Source organism: Arvicanthis niloticus, chromosome X, assembly GCF_011762505.2.
Source record: "Arvicanthis niloticus isolate mArvNil1 chromosome X, mArvNil1.pat.X, whole genome shotgun sequence".
Taxonomy (NCBI): Eukaryota; Metazoa; Chordata; class Mammalia; order Rodentia; family Muridae; genus Arvicanthis; species Arvicanthis niloticus.
In genome coordinates, this window is record NC_047679.1 from 81,184,051 (window position 1) to 81,197,905 (window position 13,855).

Here is a 13,855-nt window from a genome sequence, read left to right on the forward strand (position 1 = left end):
TCCCTGGCTTTGCCATGGCGGGCATCTCCAGCCTGACACATGGCAAGCATGCAGGGCAGCTAGCCTTGGTGAGGCAGGAGCTAAGGAGAGTTGGGAAGGGTCTTGAAAAGGGAAAGGATGTGTGAAGAAGTAGTTGGGCAGGCCTGGGTGCATGGCTCAACACATAGGGCCCTCCTCTCCCTTGCACAGGTGGCTGTGTGGACCTCAGAGGCAGAGCATGGAGCTCTGCAAGCAGGTCGTAGCCAGCACTGACAGCATCCTGCCCACTATCCTTGTGGGGAGTTCCTGGGTGCTCCACCCCTAGGAATGGCTAGGGAAGGAAGGAGGGTCCCCTAAAGTGGAACAACTTCCAACCCTCTCACCTGCCAGCATGCAGTGCTTGGGAACCTCTGGAAGGAAGGGTGCAGGGCCTGGGTTTGACAGCATCATAAGGGGACAAATGGAAGTAAAGGAAGCAGCAGTCAGCCAAGTGGTAGTCCTTACTAGGAGAACCCTTCATCAGATGGACAGAGATGGGTGACAGAGCCACTGGTGGGTACATGGATAAACGCCATGGTCTCAGGCCTTCAGTCCAAGGAAGCCAGTCACGGAGACCTCTTCTTTAAGGGCTCCCTGTGCTCAGAGGCCCGTGGTGCCTGCTTCTAGGGTATTGTCCTCCTTAGTTCAGTACACACAGTTCATGGTACCCCGCCCTCACCCCTCCCCTGAGTCCCTCTCTTGAAGCTTACTTCTCTGAAGCACAGCAGTACCTTTCTGCCCCTGCCTCCTATGAGCCCTGGTGAGTACACCTGTCAGGGAGCAGCAGTTCTGTCCCCAGGGAGCAGCAGCCCTGTCCCCAGGGAGCAGCAGCCCTGCCCCAGGGAGCAGCAGTCCTGTCCCCAGGGAGCAGCAGCCCTGTCCCCAGGGAGCAGCAGCCCTGTCCCCAGGGAGCAGCAGCCCTGTCCCCAGGGAGCAGCATTTCTGTCCCCAGGGAGCAGGGGGCCCAGACAGCTGGACTCTGTGGTGCATTTTGTCTCCATGTTCGTGCAGGCTGCAAACTGGAAAGAGGAAGCCAGTGCCCTTTTTTAATGGTCTTGCCAATCCAAGCACACAGTTTATTGAGGATACACACTGGGGGGTAAGGGGAAGGGACTGGGGAATAAGAGGGTCAGCCACTACAATGGACAGGAAGGGAGTGCATTTCTTGATTAACATGCTAGCCATCCATCAGCTAGTGCAGTACAGAGGAGAGGGAGCTACTTCAACCTAAGCAGCAGCAGAAGGGTGTTCAGCACAAGCTCCCATATGGGTGTCATTTCTGCTAAGTGCTTCTGCTTAGACAGGGAGATCACCATGGGCAACAACAACATTCACTCTGATGCTGTGATTTGCTGTGAGTTATCCACAGCTAGTGGCCGCGGGGATCCCCTTACCCTTACTCTCTATCGCGGGAAGAAGGCTGCAAAGGAGCAATTTACAATGCACTTTACCTGCAGACTACACAACCCAGAAGTTGCCCACAGCAGTGGAGAAGCCCTGCCTGGCCCATAAGAGTGTAGCCCTCCATTTAGACATTGGAAGGAACTCTCTCCCAGGGAGGAGCTCACTGGCAAAGACTGCATCCCTGGTTGCACCCACTGCAGCCTCTTTGCCCTCGGGAAAGTGCTCAGGCTCTGGGTGGCTTCAGTCTCATTCTTCCTGACACAGCCACTTAAGGGGAGATGGCTTCCACAAGCATCTCTCTGCTCCCACTTCTGGTAAAGAGGCACATAAATGAGAAGAACATTTGGGCAGCCAGCGCCTCCCCCGCCAGCACTGGCTTCTCAGACAAACTCCTCAGTGCTTCCAAACCCTGAACCTTTGCACATCCACTCCCCTCGGATATCAAAGGAAGCTTCAGGTCTGAAACGGACTTGGCAAGCATGTTATTAATGACTGTCATGCTTATTAGCAGGCTTAATCCTGCCTGCTGCAGAAATGACTCCCAGCAACATAACACTGTCTCTCGACACACTTCATCCATGTACATCTTAATCTGGCCCTGATTTTCAATGCTGCTTTTTGGGGTTTCAGGGACACACAAAGCCTTCTCCCTCACCGTGGGCTGGGGGGTGGGACTTCTGTTTCCAACCACTGAGAGGCTGGCCAAATGCTTCCTGACCTTGTGGTTAAGGTAAAAGCCACCATTTGTGGGCTCTGTGAACATTTTCTTTCTTTGACTGAAAACACACTTGGTCAGGTCAAGAACACAACTGAAGGATTTAAAGCTCTGTACACCCCATACGTTTTTATGTTCATAAGGGAATGGCCTCTGCTTGATTGGGTGTGCTCTGTTTGCCTTTCCGCCACCTGACCGTCTGTCCTCAGTCCCACCTGGGGTCCCAGGTTCATCCCAATCCCCATCCTCATTCCAGGGCCGAGCCATTGCTGTGAAATCAAACCAAATGTCTGCCTCCTCTTCATCCAGGTCCTGCTCATCATCCCATTCATCTTCCTGCTCGTCCTGCACCTCGTTCCCCTCATTTCTTCCCATGGTCAGTTTGTACATGCAGTAACAGGCACCAGCCCCAATCATCAGTCCAGCTGCCATCCAACCCATTTCCCGGGCCCGACCCATGCTTATAGGTGTGTGAGCCTTGTAGCCAGAAAGAAGAGGGTCTTTCTTCACCTGATTGAAGAGAACGTTCAACAGATGTGTGAATAATGGTGCAGGCTAGGAATCTTCAGCCTCTCCTTGGCTTCTGTGATTCTTGTAGTGAATCTAAGAGCGAGAGAAACAGCATTAGAGCTCTCAGCTGTGACTGGGTTCGTACCTGCCCAGACAGGTAGGCGTTCGGTTCGAATTCTCCCTGAGAAAGTTGGATTATTAGGGCATGATCTCATTGTTCTTTTCTGCCTTCCCATATCTACTACTTCCCTAAGGATTTACTTTATGCTTCCAGGATTCTCCGAGAGAGACAGTAGATGAGGCTCTTACATGATAGGCAGGCAGGTGAAAGGTACAGCGAACCCTCATGTAGGCTTCTTTACCACCCGCCTCCGCTCTCTCCTTCTCCTACCCACCCCCAAAACACTGCATGTTTTCTAACTAACCTTTACAAAAACCAAGTGAATTCGTTTTTCTTCTCGTGTCTTCTGCTGTATTCCCCTCCACGGAGAAAGGTGGACGGAGCCTGCCAGAAGGACAACCGTGAAGCGATGTAAGCCAGTAATGGAAAACTGAAAGTATAGTTGGACAAATATAACTACACCGATTGGTGCTTTTCTGAATTTGGGATTTTTGAGTGAAAATATTACTTCTCACACCCTCCCGACTTTGCTAACGAGGGCCTCCCCGCCCCCTCCTCGTCCGCCATTTCCCCAGCAAAGGCCGCCACACCCCTTTCCCTGCACCGAAATGGGAGGGGGTGTGGAGAAAGAAGGGGCCAGGAGAGGGCGACTCGGACCTGACCCGCAAAGATCCCAGCCCCCCTCATCTCCTACCTTTAGGTTCAGGATGAATCCCACCTTCAAACCTGGAGCAAGGTCCCAACCAAGGCGGTTTGCTTCTCTATCCTAGGCTCCAGCGGAGACCTATAACAGACAGGGGACCGAGGGCACGGAGTGCTTGGTGCACTGACCAGCACCCGGGACGTGGTGCCTGGATCGTGGGTCCTTTCTTTGCTTGGATTTTGTGCAAACGCCGTTCACCCACCTCACCCCAACCTGAAGCCTGCCACTTCTCCCTACTAAAAGAACTGAGGGTGGGATGCGGGTCCAGGGATAGGTATTTAAAAAGTAGGTGAGAAAGGGACATAGCCCATATTCGCCAAACTTGGATGCGAGGTGCTCTTAGCCCTCTCCCACCCCCATCGCCTTCCAAGCAGCTTCCACCGACCTGCACGGTCCCAGCGAGTTTCCTTCTCCTTCACGCGCCTGCAGAGTAATAGGGGGTTGGTACCCAGTCAGAGGCGACTAACAGGACTTCGGCTCTAGGCGGCTCTTGGTCACGTGACAGTCACGTCACCAGTGAGCTCTAGCCCCCAATTTCCACTCCCACAAGCAGTGCGGCAGGAGCCAGTAGGCTCCGTACCTCCCCCAATACTTGGGGCCCTGTTAGTCTTTTTCTCTGTAACAATACCAGAAACCAGAAGTTACGGTTTCTGGTTTCTCTGTAATGCTCGAGTTTGACTTTCCCGAATTACTGTGCATTCACACTTTTTTCTTGGGGGAAATGTCTTATCTATTCGTTGGTGTTCAAACTCCTGCATCCCTTTAAATTCCCATCCCTCTCTATTTTCAGTCTCTGCAGCAGAACTGGAGGGAGGGGTCAGAAAAGGAAACACAGAGAAATTTGTATTAACACTTTTAATCCAATTATGTTTTATTTCATCTTTCCTAGTTGATGGACTATTATTTTGTAACCATAAATCAAAATAAAGCTATTTCCCTTGGGTATATAAACAAATTCCAACGTTTAAAAATGTATGTTTAAAAAAGTAATTTAGATTTTGCCAGTTACTAGCAAGACTTCATTGATTTGGCAAAGTTAATTTGTCCAACGTTGAAAAAAATTTTTAAATTATCTTCAAAATAGCAGTTTTAAAATAACATCTTACAGTTTTGAAACATGTCCTCACAAACAAACCAGCATACTTTCAATATGATTAATAAAACATAAATAGATCTGTAGCGAGGTCAATGTTCAACTTTTGATCATTTTAAATAAGTGAGGCACTTATTTGACCCTTTTGTTAGCCAGAGTGAATTCACAGGTGTCAGGTGATTGAGATCTTGTACAAGGTTCAATCATGACTTTCAGACTCACCCAAAAGATGAATTTTATGCAGTCATCAACTTAGGTTTTAGACTTTACAAGTTAGTAACGTCACAGATTGCCTGCTTTTCATTCAAAGGGATTTAAATTCCGTTCTGGAGTTCCATGAGGCAGCCTATAAACCACCCTGAACTCGAATAATTAGAGAACTCTCTGTTATCCCAGTGATGAGAGTCACAGTTAATCGGTGGAGATTTCATATCCCCATAAGACTAGTGAGGTCTCCTCAGTTCTGCCATTCATGTACTATATCACCATATGAATACTGAGTCTTCAGCCTTTTCTACTGACAATGGGAATGAGGGACTTTGGATGACTGTAGACTAGTGACAACAGTTTCTTTTCCCTCTCATAGCTAGAAGAACAAAGTACAGGATCTCAAGTAGTCAGTCCCCAGGAGAAAAAGACCTTTTTCAGAACTTCATTTTACCTCCCTTACAAACTCCTCAGAACTCAGGGACAAAATATGCAGGAGTAAGTCCCCAGGCACCACCTGTTCACTGCTGGGAGTCAAACTCTAAATATAGACCCCCAGGCTGCCTCTTTCTTAGAATGTTGAAATTTGACACAGCAGCCAGAAGGCTTCCCTGTGAAGGGCCTCTGTGTGGAGGAGGCCCGTGCAGGAGATGAGCTCCAGAGGATAGAATGCCTTGTTGGCAAATATCAGAAATTGAGAACATAGCATTGCTCTCTGGTATTCCTAACCGCTAGACTCATAGACTCACATACCTGTATTATAGCCCATTTTCTCTATCATCTCTTCTACTTCCTTTGGTTTGGCCACTGTGCTCTTATGCTGTCTTTTTATGTTATTTAGTTTTCTCAGGTAACTGAACTCTGTCTTTGAAAACTTATGAGCAGAAGACTCAGATTCAACTGTGCTTTCCTTTCGGCTTTTGGCTGGTGTAAACTTACACAAGACACTCTTGTTATTTGGAATATATGCGTTAGGAATAGTCAAGGCCTGGTAAAGGCAGGCCATTCTGCAATATGAATTCATTTCCACAACATTTTGTCAAGTTTCAAGGACAAAAGCTTCATGTCTACTTCTCCTCCTTGCTACAAAATCTCTCCCCTCTTTGTTATATTACACATTCATTTCAGTGTATAACACAGAAGGAACAGACCACCATCCTCTCAGTTTACCAGGATTTTCTAGTTTTAATCCACTCCCTGCCTAAAATTTCTTAAACTCCAGGAGCATGAACCTTCTCAGCTATTTTATGTCCTTGTCACTTTAATTCATAGTTCTTACCAACAAACACAGGAGCTATGATGACTCAAAAGCCACTTTGTTCTCCATTATAGGCACTCACAGATCCTTTTAAAAGGACATATTAAACATCCAATATACCATCTTAAAAGTGAAAAAAGAAAAGGCTTAAGCAAGTCCCCATACAAATTTGTGTAATGTTTTCAGAGCTTGTAAAAATGAAGCGAAGCCAGTCAAGTTACTTCCCAAAGAAACCTTTTACTGGCCACACATAACACATGACTTATAAAGTACCCCAGAATAAAAATGGACCAATGGTTGGTAACACTATGCATTATGGAGGGAGACAAAAGAGGAGGTTGGCACTGAAAAAGCTAGAGTACTTTCGATGCCGTGTTACCTGATGTGGTATTGCATCTTAGTTAAGGTTGTCTTACTGCAAGCAGCTTATCCCAGTCTGATTAACATAAAGAACAAATGTTAAAGAGTAAGGTCAACTTTTAGGAATCTAGGTAGGAGAGACGGGAAGACAATTGTTTCACACCCATTTTCAAGTTTTCTTTCTTTCTAGCAAGAGAGCTTCTGTCTGTTTGACGTGTTTTGGGCCAAGTACCCATGTTTTTGCTAGAGGAATGCAGAGTATGCCTTTCTTTAGTATGAAAAGTAAATTGTTTGAAATGGTGGTTTATTTTGAATTTTTTTACTTTAATTTTTATTTATGTGCATGTGTAGGTTCCTATTTTTGGTATGGTACCACATGTAGTGGAGGGAAGAACAAGAACAAGAAGAAGAGGAGGAAGAAGAGGAAGAGGAGGAGGAGGAAAAGAAGAGGAGGAAGAGGAAGAAGAAGATGAGGAGGAGGAGGAAGAGGAAGAGGAAGAGGAGGTCAGATCCTGGAACTGAAGGTATAAGAAATTGTGAGCCACTCTCATATGGGTACTAGAAACCGGACTTGGGTCCTCTGCAAGAGCAACACGTGTTCTTAAACACTTAGTCATATTTTCAGCCCTAATGTATAGTGTCCTTTAATTATTTTGCATAAAATCCTTTGTTTAACTGTCACTGAGATGTTGGGAACCTGCCTACCACCACATGCCTTAGTTGTAATTTCTATATCACCCAATCATTAGAAAGGTACAGTATAAAATGGTAATGCCTAACGTTGCCCTTTGAACCAAGGCCACTTGGCTTCCCTAACAGGATTCCACTGGGATATATACACAGTTCATGGTGTTGTCTTGTGTGTTGCACCATCTACTCCAGATTTTGTCAGTAAACTGAGAGCCAATGCTCTGTCAATGATAGACTTTCATTCAAAGATACACATATAAATCAAGATATGAATGTTCAAACTCACCAGTCATTGTATTCTCTCCCTGTTTAAATAGGCTACAGTGAATGTTATGTTTCGACAGGAGTAACAACTGAATGACTTACCTCGAGAAATACAAGTGTTAGGGAGTGAGTAGAAGGGGTTACTGCCTGTCTTACCTGTTCATTCTCTTCCTGCAGACTAGTTCCTGCTTGAAGTCACAACTTCAGAAGATTGCTTGACAAATCTAGAATCAGAACAAAGACATTAATTTAGCTTAAGAAGTGACTTTTAGCTGAGGAAGTCTGAAGTATTCTCATACATTACAGGGATGAATTTGCTAAGGATGAGGTGTTCACTTCACCTTAGCCAGAATTTCCTCTCTTCTAGTCAGTGCTTGGGTCAGAACTATCAACAGTTCCCTATGATGCCCTTTTGTGTACACAAATAAGTCTCTTTGTTGCACCTGTCCTATAAATACAGAGGCAGATAGTTGATTTGGTTTACTTTACTAAGTTCAAAATCATGTCTCAATTCTGCTTTTTAGAAGCTACAGGGACATAAATGTCCTGGAGATTAGCTCGTTCTTAAGCTCTCTGGACTATTGATGTCCTCCCATGTTTTCTGTGGATTTTGAAAGTTCTACTCAGATACCAACCTTGTATGTAAACTACTAGGAAACATCTCCCTGAGACGCTCATGTTTTGGAAAGCTACATCACACCTTGCATTACGTTATTTGTTTTTGTACTATGTATCAAGTTAACCTTGTGTGGCAGTCGGTGTCTGAAAACAAACCTGGCTGACTTCGACAATGAGAGAATGTAATTACCTTATTCCCTTTTCTATTTCTGAAAGTTAAAATTGCAAGCGAATTATTGTGTTCATCCAGCTAATCAGTGTGATGCTTTCCCACTAATTGCTGAATGCCAAGTTCAGTCAAGTTTGCCTTGGTCTTTGTGCTCCTGTAGTACTATTTCATTTGCAGATGCTGTTCTCTATTTGTACCCCAGTATATTTCATAATGTTCTTTGCACATCACTTGTGTATCAGTATGTGTACCTTTTTTTTTTTATCATACATACACTTGATTTCCCCTGAATCTTTTCTGTTACTGGCTTTGGAGAGCCCGAGCCTCCTCCTGGTTAACTTGTGCCCTTCAGTGCCTGTTGCTTAGTCAGTGGGTTTACATATTCTCAGGCTGGCTGATTAGTTCATTCACGGTGTGCTCTGTTCATTCAGTTGTGTTATGTGATAGGCACTAGAAGACATTAACATTCCAGTGAGGAAAGTAGGTAACACTTTCCAACAAGTTAGGAACGTGGGACTTTTATCTTCCACCTCGACCCTTATTTTCCCTTGATGGAAATATCCTTATTGTATTTTCCCCCCAAAGAAATAGAATGCAGGCTGTGAGCAGGGGAAGCCAAGGCGAAAATTTTTTTTAAAAAGTATTATGAAAGAAAAAGATACACTTTCTTTCCAGGTTTACTTTTCTGGTGACTTACTCATTTCGGGTCTAGGACTATATTTCAGAGGAAGTGGTAGATACTCAGAGCTGGGAGGATGGGAAGTGGAGGGAGAAGCCGCTATCCCAGGAGTCTAGGGAAGAAAGAGTCAATTAAAAAAAAGTACAAGTGACCCGTAGCCCCAGGGGAGGATGCTGTCCTGTTTTGGTAATTGGAGGAAGGGAAGCACGACTAGAGGAAGATGGGATTAGCCGCAAAGAAGAAAGAGTAACAAGGCCTAGTATGGGGGAGGGAAAAGTGGGGGGCGGGTCCTCTTCTGCCGCACTGCTGGTGGGAGGGGAAAGTGGGGATCGGAGTTGGTGGATTACGTCGCTCTCACGTGACCAAGAGCTGACGTGTGCAGAAGTCCTTCTTGTCCTGGTCGTTGTTCCCGTCTGAGTACCAGCTCCCTATTACCCTGAGGGCGGGCGGGCCTGCAGCCGAGGAAAGAAGGAGGCGGAAAAGAAATTGTCCCGGATCCCTGCAGGTCAGTTCCTGGGATATTCCATAAAGTGGGGGTGGTGGAGGGTAGAGGGCGGAGGCCGTCGCAGGTCCGGAGCCTCCGCCGTCGTCTCTCCCACTTGCTGCCCTCTTTCCAAGACATACGTCCCGCCCGCAGCCCATTTCGATGCTGCAAAACAGTGAGTAGAGGGGTGTTTGGGCAGGCGTCCAGAAATCCGGAGATGGGAATCTGCTGTGCTCTGAGGCCCGCAATCCGGAAAGGGAGCTGTAGCCTGGGTGTTGGCCCCTGGTCCACCAGGACTGTGCCGGAGGGGGAAAACTGGACATCGGGTCCTGCGTGGTGGGGTACGATGTGATGTGTCAGCCGAACCCTGAGCAGGCTATCGGGCGGGAAACCTTTAACAACCAGGCCTCCGAATTAGGAAAGAGTTTCGTTCTCTGGGGACTGGTCCGTCCACCAAGCACTCAGTAGCGGCTGTTTCCCGTCTTTCTGCTTGTGACCGTGTCTTCCTTACTATGGCTCTGTGGCTAGTGGATCCAAGCCTCTCTCGGGTGGCCAGTCTTTCCGTAGGTTGCGGTACAACGCCAGGCAAGAGAAGAGGAAGGAAATTAACCAGATCGTTGAAGGTCGAGTTGAGGGTAAGACCATCTGGGGACCCTAGGAGCCGCGGGGGGTAGAAAAGAGGGGAAAACTAGAAATGGTAATCAAGGTTTAGATTTGAGTCTAAATGTGTTTCTCACACTCCCCGAACTGTGGAGAAATGGCGTTCTCATTCTCTCTCTCTCTCTCTCTCTCTCTCTCTCTCTCTCTCTCTCTCTCCCTCTCCTCCCTCCCTCGCTCCCTCCCTCTTTCACTCCCTCCCTCCCTCCTCTCTCTCTCTCTCTCTCTGTGTATGAGTGTGCTCCTGGGGATGGGGGCGGGTGGGGGGCAGGATGACAGAAGGAAAACCTATCAGATAGTTTGTTCATAATCCTTCTCTCTCAACAGTACTTAGTGTCCATGTTTTCCATCTGTCATCCTGCAGGTCTGCTGTAGCAGGTGCCACTGCTTGAACCAAGGGAGGAACTTTCCCCCGGATCAGTAGAGGTCGGTGTGGGCGTGGGGGCAGCCTGGGATGGGGGAGGGGTTAGGAATCAGCTGGGGTTTGGCCAGGCTCACTCAATCCTACTTTGTTTCCTTGCGTCCACCCATTTCGGACTAGGGAGGGGGCACAGCCTGTGCGTGTTTTGGACGGCACAGTGGGGTTTAACCAAAATCTGACGACCTGGATGGTAAATTAGGAAAGCATTAAATATACACTGGATGCGTCAAGCCCTCCGTCTTTTCACTGCTTCTGGTATCTCTGCAGATCAGAAAGATTGTTGGGCGTGGCATACCTCACAGGAAAAGAAGAAGGGGCAAGTTGCTGATTTAAGGAGGTCAGTGCAAGGGTGCTTATCCCATAGGGCACCACGGGAGCTTGGGGCTTGTGGATGCCATTGCCTTTATGCTTAGGGGCAAGAGTGAACTGGGTGTGGGGTGGGGATGGGGGTGGGGGAGAGGCATGTAGGAGGAGAGTGAAATGAGGGAGATAGAGGGTTTTGTCAACAACTTACATTCCCTATCCAGCATCCGATTACTACTTTCCTGCCCCACTGAGCAATTGTCTGCATGGAGCAGCACAAAGAGAAGAGAAAGCCAAACCCTCTTTTCTTCCATTTCTAGGTTTACCTCTGAAACCAATTACTGTGGCCTTGAAGTGACTTGAAGAAGATCACTCGCCACAGGACTGCACTCAGGCCCGAAGCCCTCGTCCCTTACCTTGAGTGACTACTCTGTTTCTTGGTCCCTGCTGTTGCCAGGGACGATTGCATGGGCTACGCCAGGAAAGTAGGCTGGGTGACTGCAGGCCTGGTGATTGGGGCTGGAGCCTGCTATTGCATTTACAGATTGACCCGAGGAAGAAAGCAGAACAAGGAGAAAATGGCTGAGGGTGGCTCTGGTGATGTGGATGATGCTGGGGACTGTTCTGGGGCCAGATATAATGACTGGTCTGATGATGATGATGACAGTAACGAGAGCAAGAGTATAGTTTGGTACCCACCTTGGGCCCGGATTGGCACTGAAGCAGGGACCAGAGCTAGAGCCAGAGCAAGAGCCAGGGCTACCAGGGCTCGAAGGGCTGTCCAGAAAAGGGCTTCTCCTAATTCAGACGATACTGTTCTGTCTCCTCAAGAGTTACAAAAAGTACTTTGTTTGGTTGAGATGTCTGAAAAGCCTTATATTCTTGAAGCAGCTTTAATTGCTCTGGGTAATAATGCTGCTTATGCATTTAATAGAGATATTATTCGAGATTTGGGTGGTCTCCCAATTGTTGCAAAGATTCTCAATACTCGAGATCCCATTGTTAAGGAAAAGGCTTTAATTGTCCTAAATAACTTGAGCGTGAATGCCGAAAATCAGCGTAGGCTTAAGATATACATGAATCAAGTGTGTGATGACACAGTCACCTCCCGATTGAATTCCTCTGTGCAGCTGGCTGGACTCAGATTGCTTACAAATATGACTGTTACTAATGAGTATCAGTATCTCCTTGCTAATTCCATTTCAGACTTTTTTCGTTTATTTTCAGCAGGGAATGAAGAAACTAAACTTCAGGTTCTGAAACTCCTTTTGAATCTGGCTGAAAATCCAGCCATGACTAGAGAACTGCTCAGGGCTCAGGTGCCGACTTCACTGGGCTCCCTCTTTAATAAGAAGGAGTACAAAGAGGTTATTCTTAAACTTCTGATCATTTTTGAGAATATCAATGACAATTTCAAATGGGAAGAAAACGAGCCTGCTCAGAATCACTTTAGTGAGGGTTCCCTTTTTTTCTTTTTAAAAGAATTTCAAGTGTGTGCTGATAAAGTTCTGGGAATCGAAAGCCACCATGATTTCCAGGTGAGAGTCCAGGTTGGAAAGTTTGTGGCCAGACTGACTGAACGGATGTTCCCAAAGAGTCAGGAATAACTTGGTGGCTTTGTAGTATAGCAGCAACACACCTTGTAAACTATTCTTTTTCTCCACTTTGTTTATATGGCAAAGGAACCCTTTCAGCTGCCAAGTTTGAATGATGAATATCATACTGTATCATCAATGCTGATGTTTAACCAAGTTTGTCTTCAGGTTTAAGTTTAATGAATGTATATCACTACTTGTCCTGAAACATGTTGCATTTTATCTTGCTGCCCACATTGAAACATTTTTACTGTTCCCTCCCCATGAGTGACAGTGAACCAATTCATCCTAAGTAGGCTCCTTTCTGTCGTTTGCATTGATTTTATTTGTGCATCTTCAATAAAGTTTTATGTTAATGCTGGAAAGAAACAGTGAAAGAAGAAAGAAACTATCCTGTCTTTTGGTTTATAATCTAGTTGTAGAGACGAGAAACATACAAGTTAAAAAAAAAAAAAAAAAACCACCCCTCAAACCCCACAAAACTCAAGATTATTTAGAGCATACATTCTGTCAGCTGTGTGCCTTCAGAACAAAGAGGAGGCAGAGGCTTTGGTGGCTGGCCACATGAGTAGGGTTAAAGCTTCAGAGTGGACAGAGCCATTGAAAGGGAGCCCTGAATAGGATACAGAAGTTATCTGCATTCCATGAGACCTGAGTCAAGGGGAAATGATGTAAGAAAGGCATTAATTTAGGGAACTTTATGGTAGTCAAAACAGCAGCCTTAGAGTGTGGGGAATCGCATTAAATAAATCTAGAAAACTGTATGAAGCGCATTGCAGAAGGCTTCTTGAATGTATTTTTAACTAGAAAAGAACTGGGGTCAATATAAATGTCCTCCCACACAGTGTGTCATCAAGGAGAGTGTAGCAAAATGGATCCTTTCCAACTCTGGTGGTGGGCATTTGGCAATACATATCGTTAAGCCTTAAAATATGTAAACCTTTTCTCCTAAGGGGATAACTGAATAATTGGCCAAAGAGTGTTATGTGCAAGGCTGTTCTTGTCAGCACTGTCTTAAGGTAGTAATGGGGAACAACGTCAGTGTCTGACACACTGAACTGACTAAATGAAGAATGTCCATGCTGTGTGGGAAATGTGCTGATGGAACTCAGTATTGCTAGAAAAAAGATATTCATCACACATTGTTATGTGAGCAAGGTAAGTTAGTTAGCAGTAGTCAGAACATGATTACATATTAGGGGGTTAAATAATGTTTAAAAAGACACTAACTAAAATCTATGGAATTATATATACCCAGTAAGTACTAAGAGTTATATTTGGATGAAACATAATGAGTGATACTTACTTTTTGTACTTATTAGTCATCTATGCTTATCAAAGTTAATGTTGATTTTTTTTTAAGAAAAGGTTTGGAAAAGGAAAGTACTGGAGGGCAGCAGTGATTCATTTGAATGTGTAATGAGTGGAAACCATTTAGGCCCAAAATGAGGTGGTTTGAAGTTTCTTCTTCAGAATGACAGAGGATGGTGCTGATAAGGTTGATTGTGAGGTTTAAATGAGAGAAGTTCTGCAAAGTATCTACATTATTCTGGCATATAGCAGCAGTTACTTAAGAAATGTGAGTA

The 13,855-nt window shown here is 45.8% G+C and overlaps 2 protein-coding genes across 5 annotated transcripts; one reads left to right on the forward strand and one right to left on the reverse strand.

The window, feature by feature from the left end:
• Nucleotides 1-1,066: 1,066 nt before the first annotated feature.
• Nucleotides 1,067-9,045, reverse strand: Armcx6 (armadillo repeat containing X-linked 6). Of its 3 annotated transcripts, XM_076918746.1 has the most exons (6): nt 8,828-9,045; nt 7,500-7,567; nt 3,857-3,894; nt 3,463-3,552; nt 3,073-3,152; nt 1,067-2,740 (listed from the first exon to the last, which is right to left on the reverse strand). In XM_076918746.1, the coding sequence occupies exon 6, from the start codon at nt 2,594-2,596 to the stop codon at nt 1,691-1,693; it is 906 nt and encodes a 301-aa protein (XP_076774861.1). In that variant the 5' UTR covers nt 2,597-2,740; nt 3,073-3,152; nt 3,463-3,552; nt 3,857-3,894; nt 7,500-7,567; nt 8,828-9,045; the 3' UTR covers nt 1,067-1,690. The 3 variants fall into 3 exon arrangements, with proteins under 3 accessions (XP_076774861.1, XP_076774860.1, XP_034341273.1); XM_076918745.1 differs by lacking the exons at nt 7,500-7,567; nt 8,828-9,045 and having other exon boundaries at nt 3,857-3,985; XM_034485382.2 differs by lacking the exons at nt 7,500-7,567; nt 8,828-9,045 and having other exon boundaries at nt 3,073-3,198; nt 3,857-3,985.
• A 103-nt stretch (nt 9,046-9,148) lies between these two features.
• On the forward strand, nt 9,149-13,628 carry Armcx3 (armadillo repeat containing X-linked 3). Of its 2 annotated transcripts, none has more exons than XM_034485421.2 (5): nt 9,149-9,314; nt 9,822-9,928; nt 10,315-10,376; nt 10,639-10,708; nt 10,995-13,628. In XM_034485421.2, exon 5 carries the CDS (start codon nt 11,142-11,144, stop codon nt 12,279-12,281), a length of 1,140 nt encoding a protein of 379 aa, XP_034341312.1. In that variant the 5' UTR covers nt 9,149-9,314; nt 9,822-9,928; nt 10,315-10,376; nt 10,639-10,708; nt 10,995-11,141; the 3' UTR covers nt 12,282-13,628. The 2 variants fall into 2 exon arrangements, with proteins under 2 accessions (XP_034341312.1, XP_034341311.1); XM_034485420.2 differs by having other exon boundaries at nt 9,150-9,314; nt 9,850-9,928.
• Nucleotides 13,629-13,855: the final 227 nt, after the last annotated feature.

What these genes read in the sequence shown, in the direction of transcription:
- Armcx6 (XM_076918746.1), bottom strand. Translation starts at nt 2,596, where the DNA reads ATGGGTCGGGCCCGGGAAATGGGTTGGATGGCAGCTGGACTGATGATT.
- Armcx3 (XM_034485421.2), top strand. Translation starts at nt 11,142, where the DNA reads ATGGGCTACGCCAGGAAAGTAGGCTGGGTGACTGCAGGCCTGGTGATT.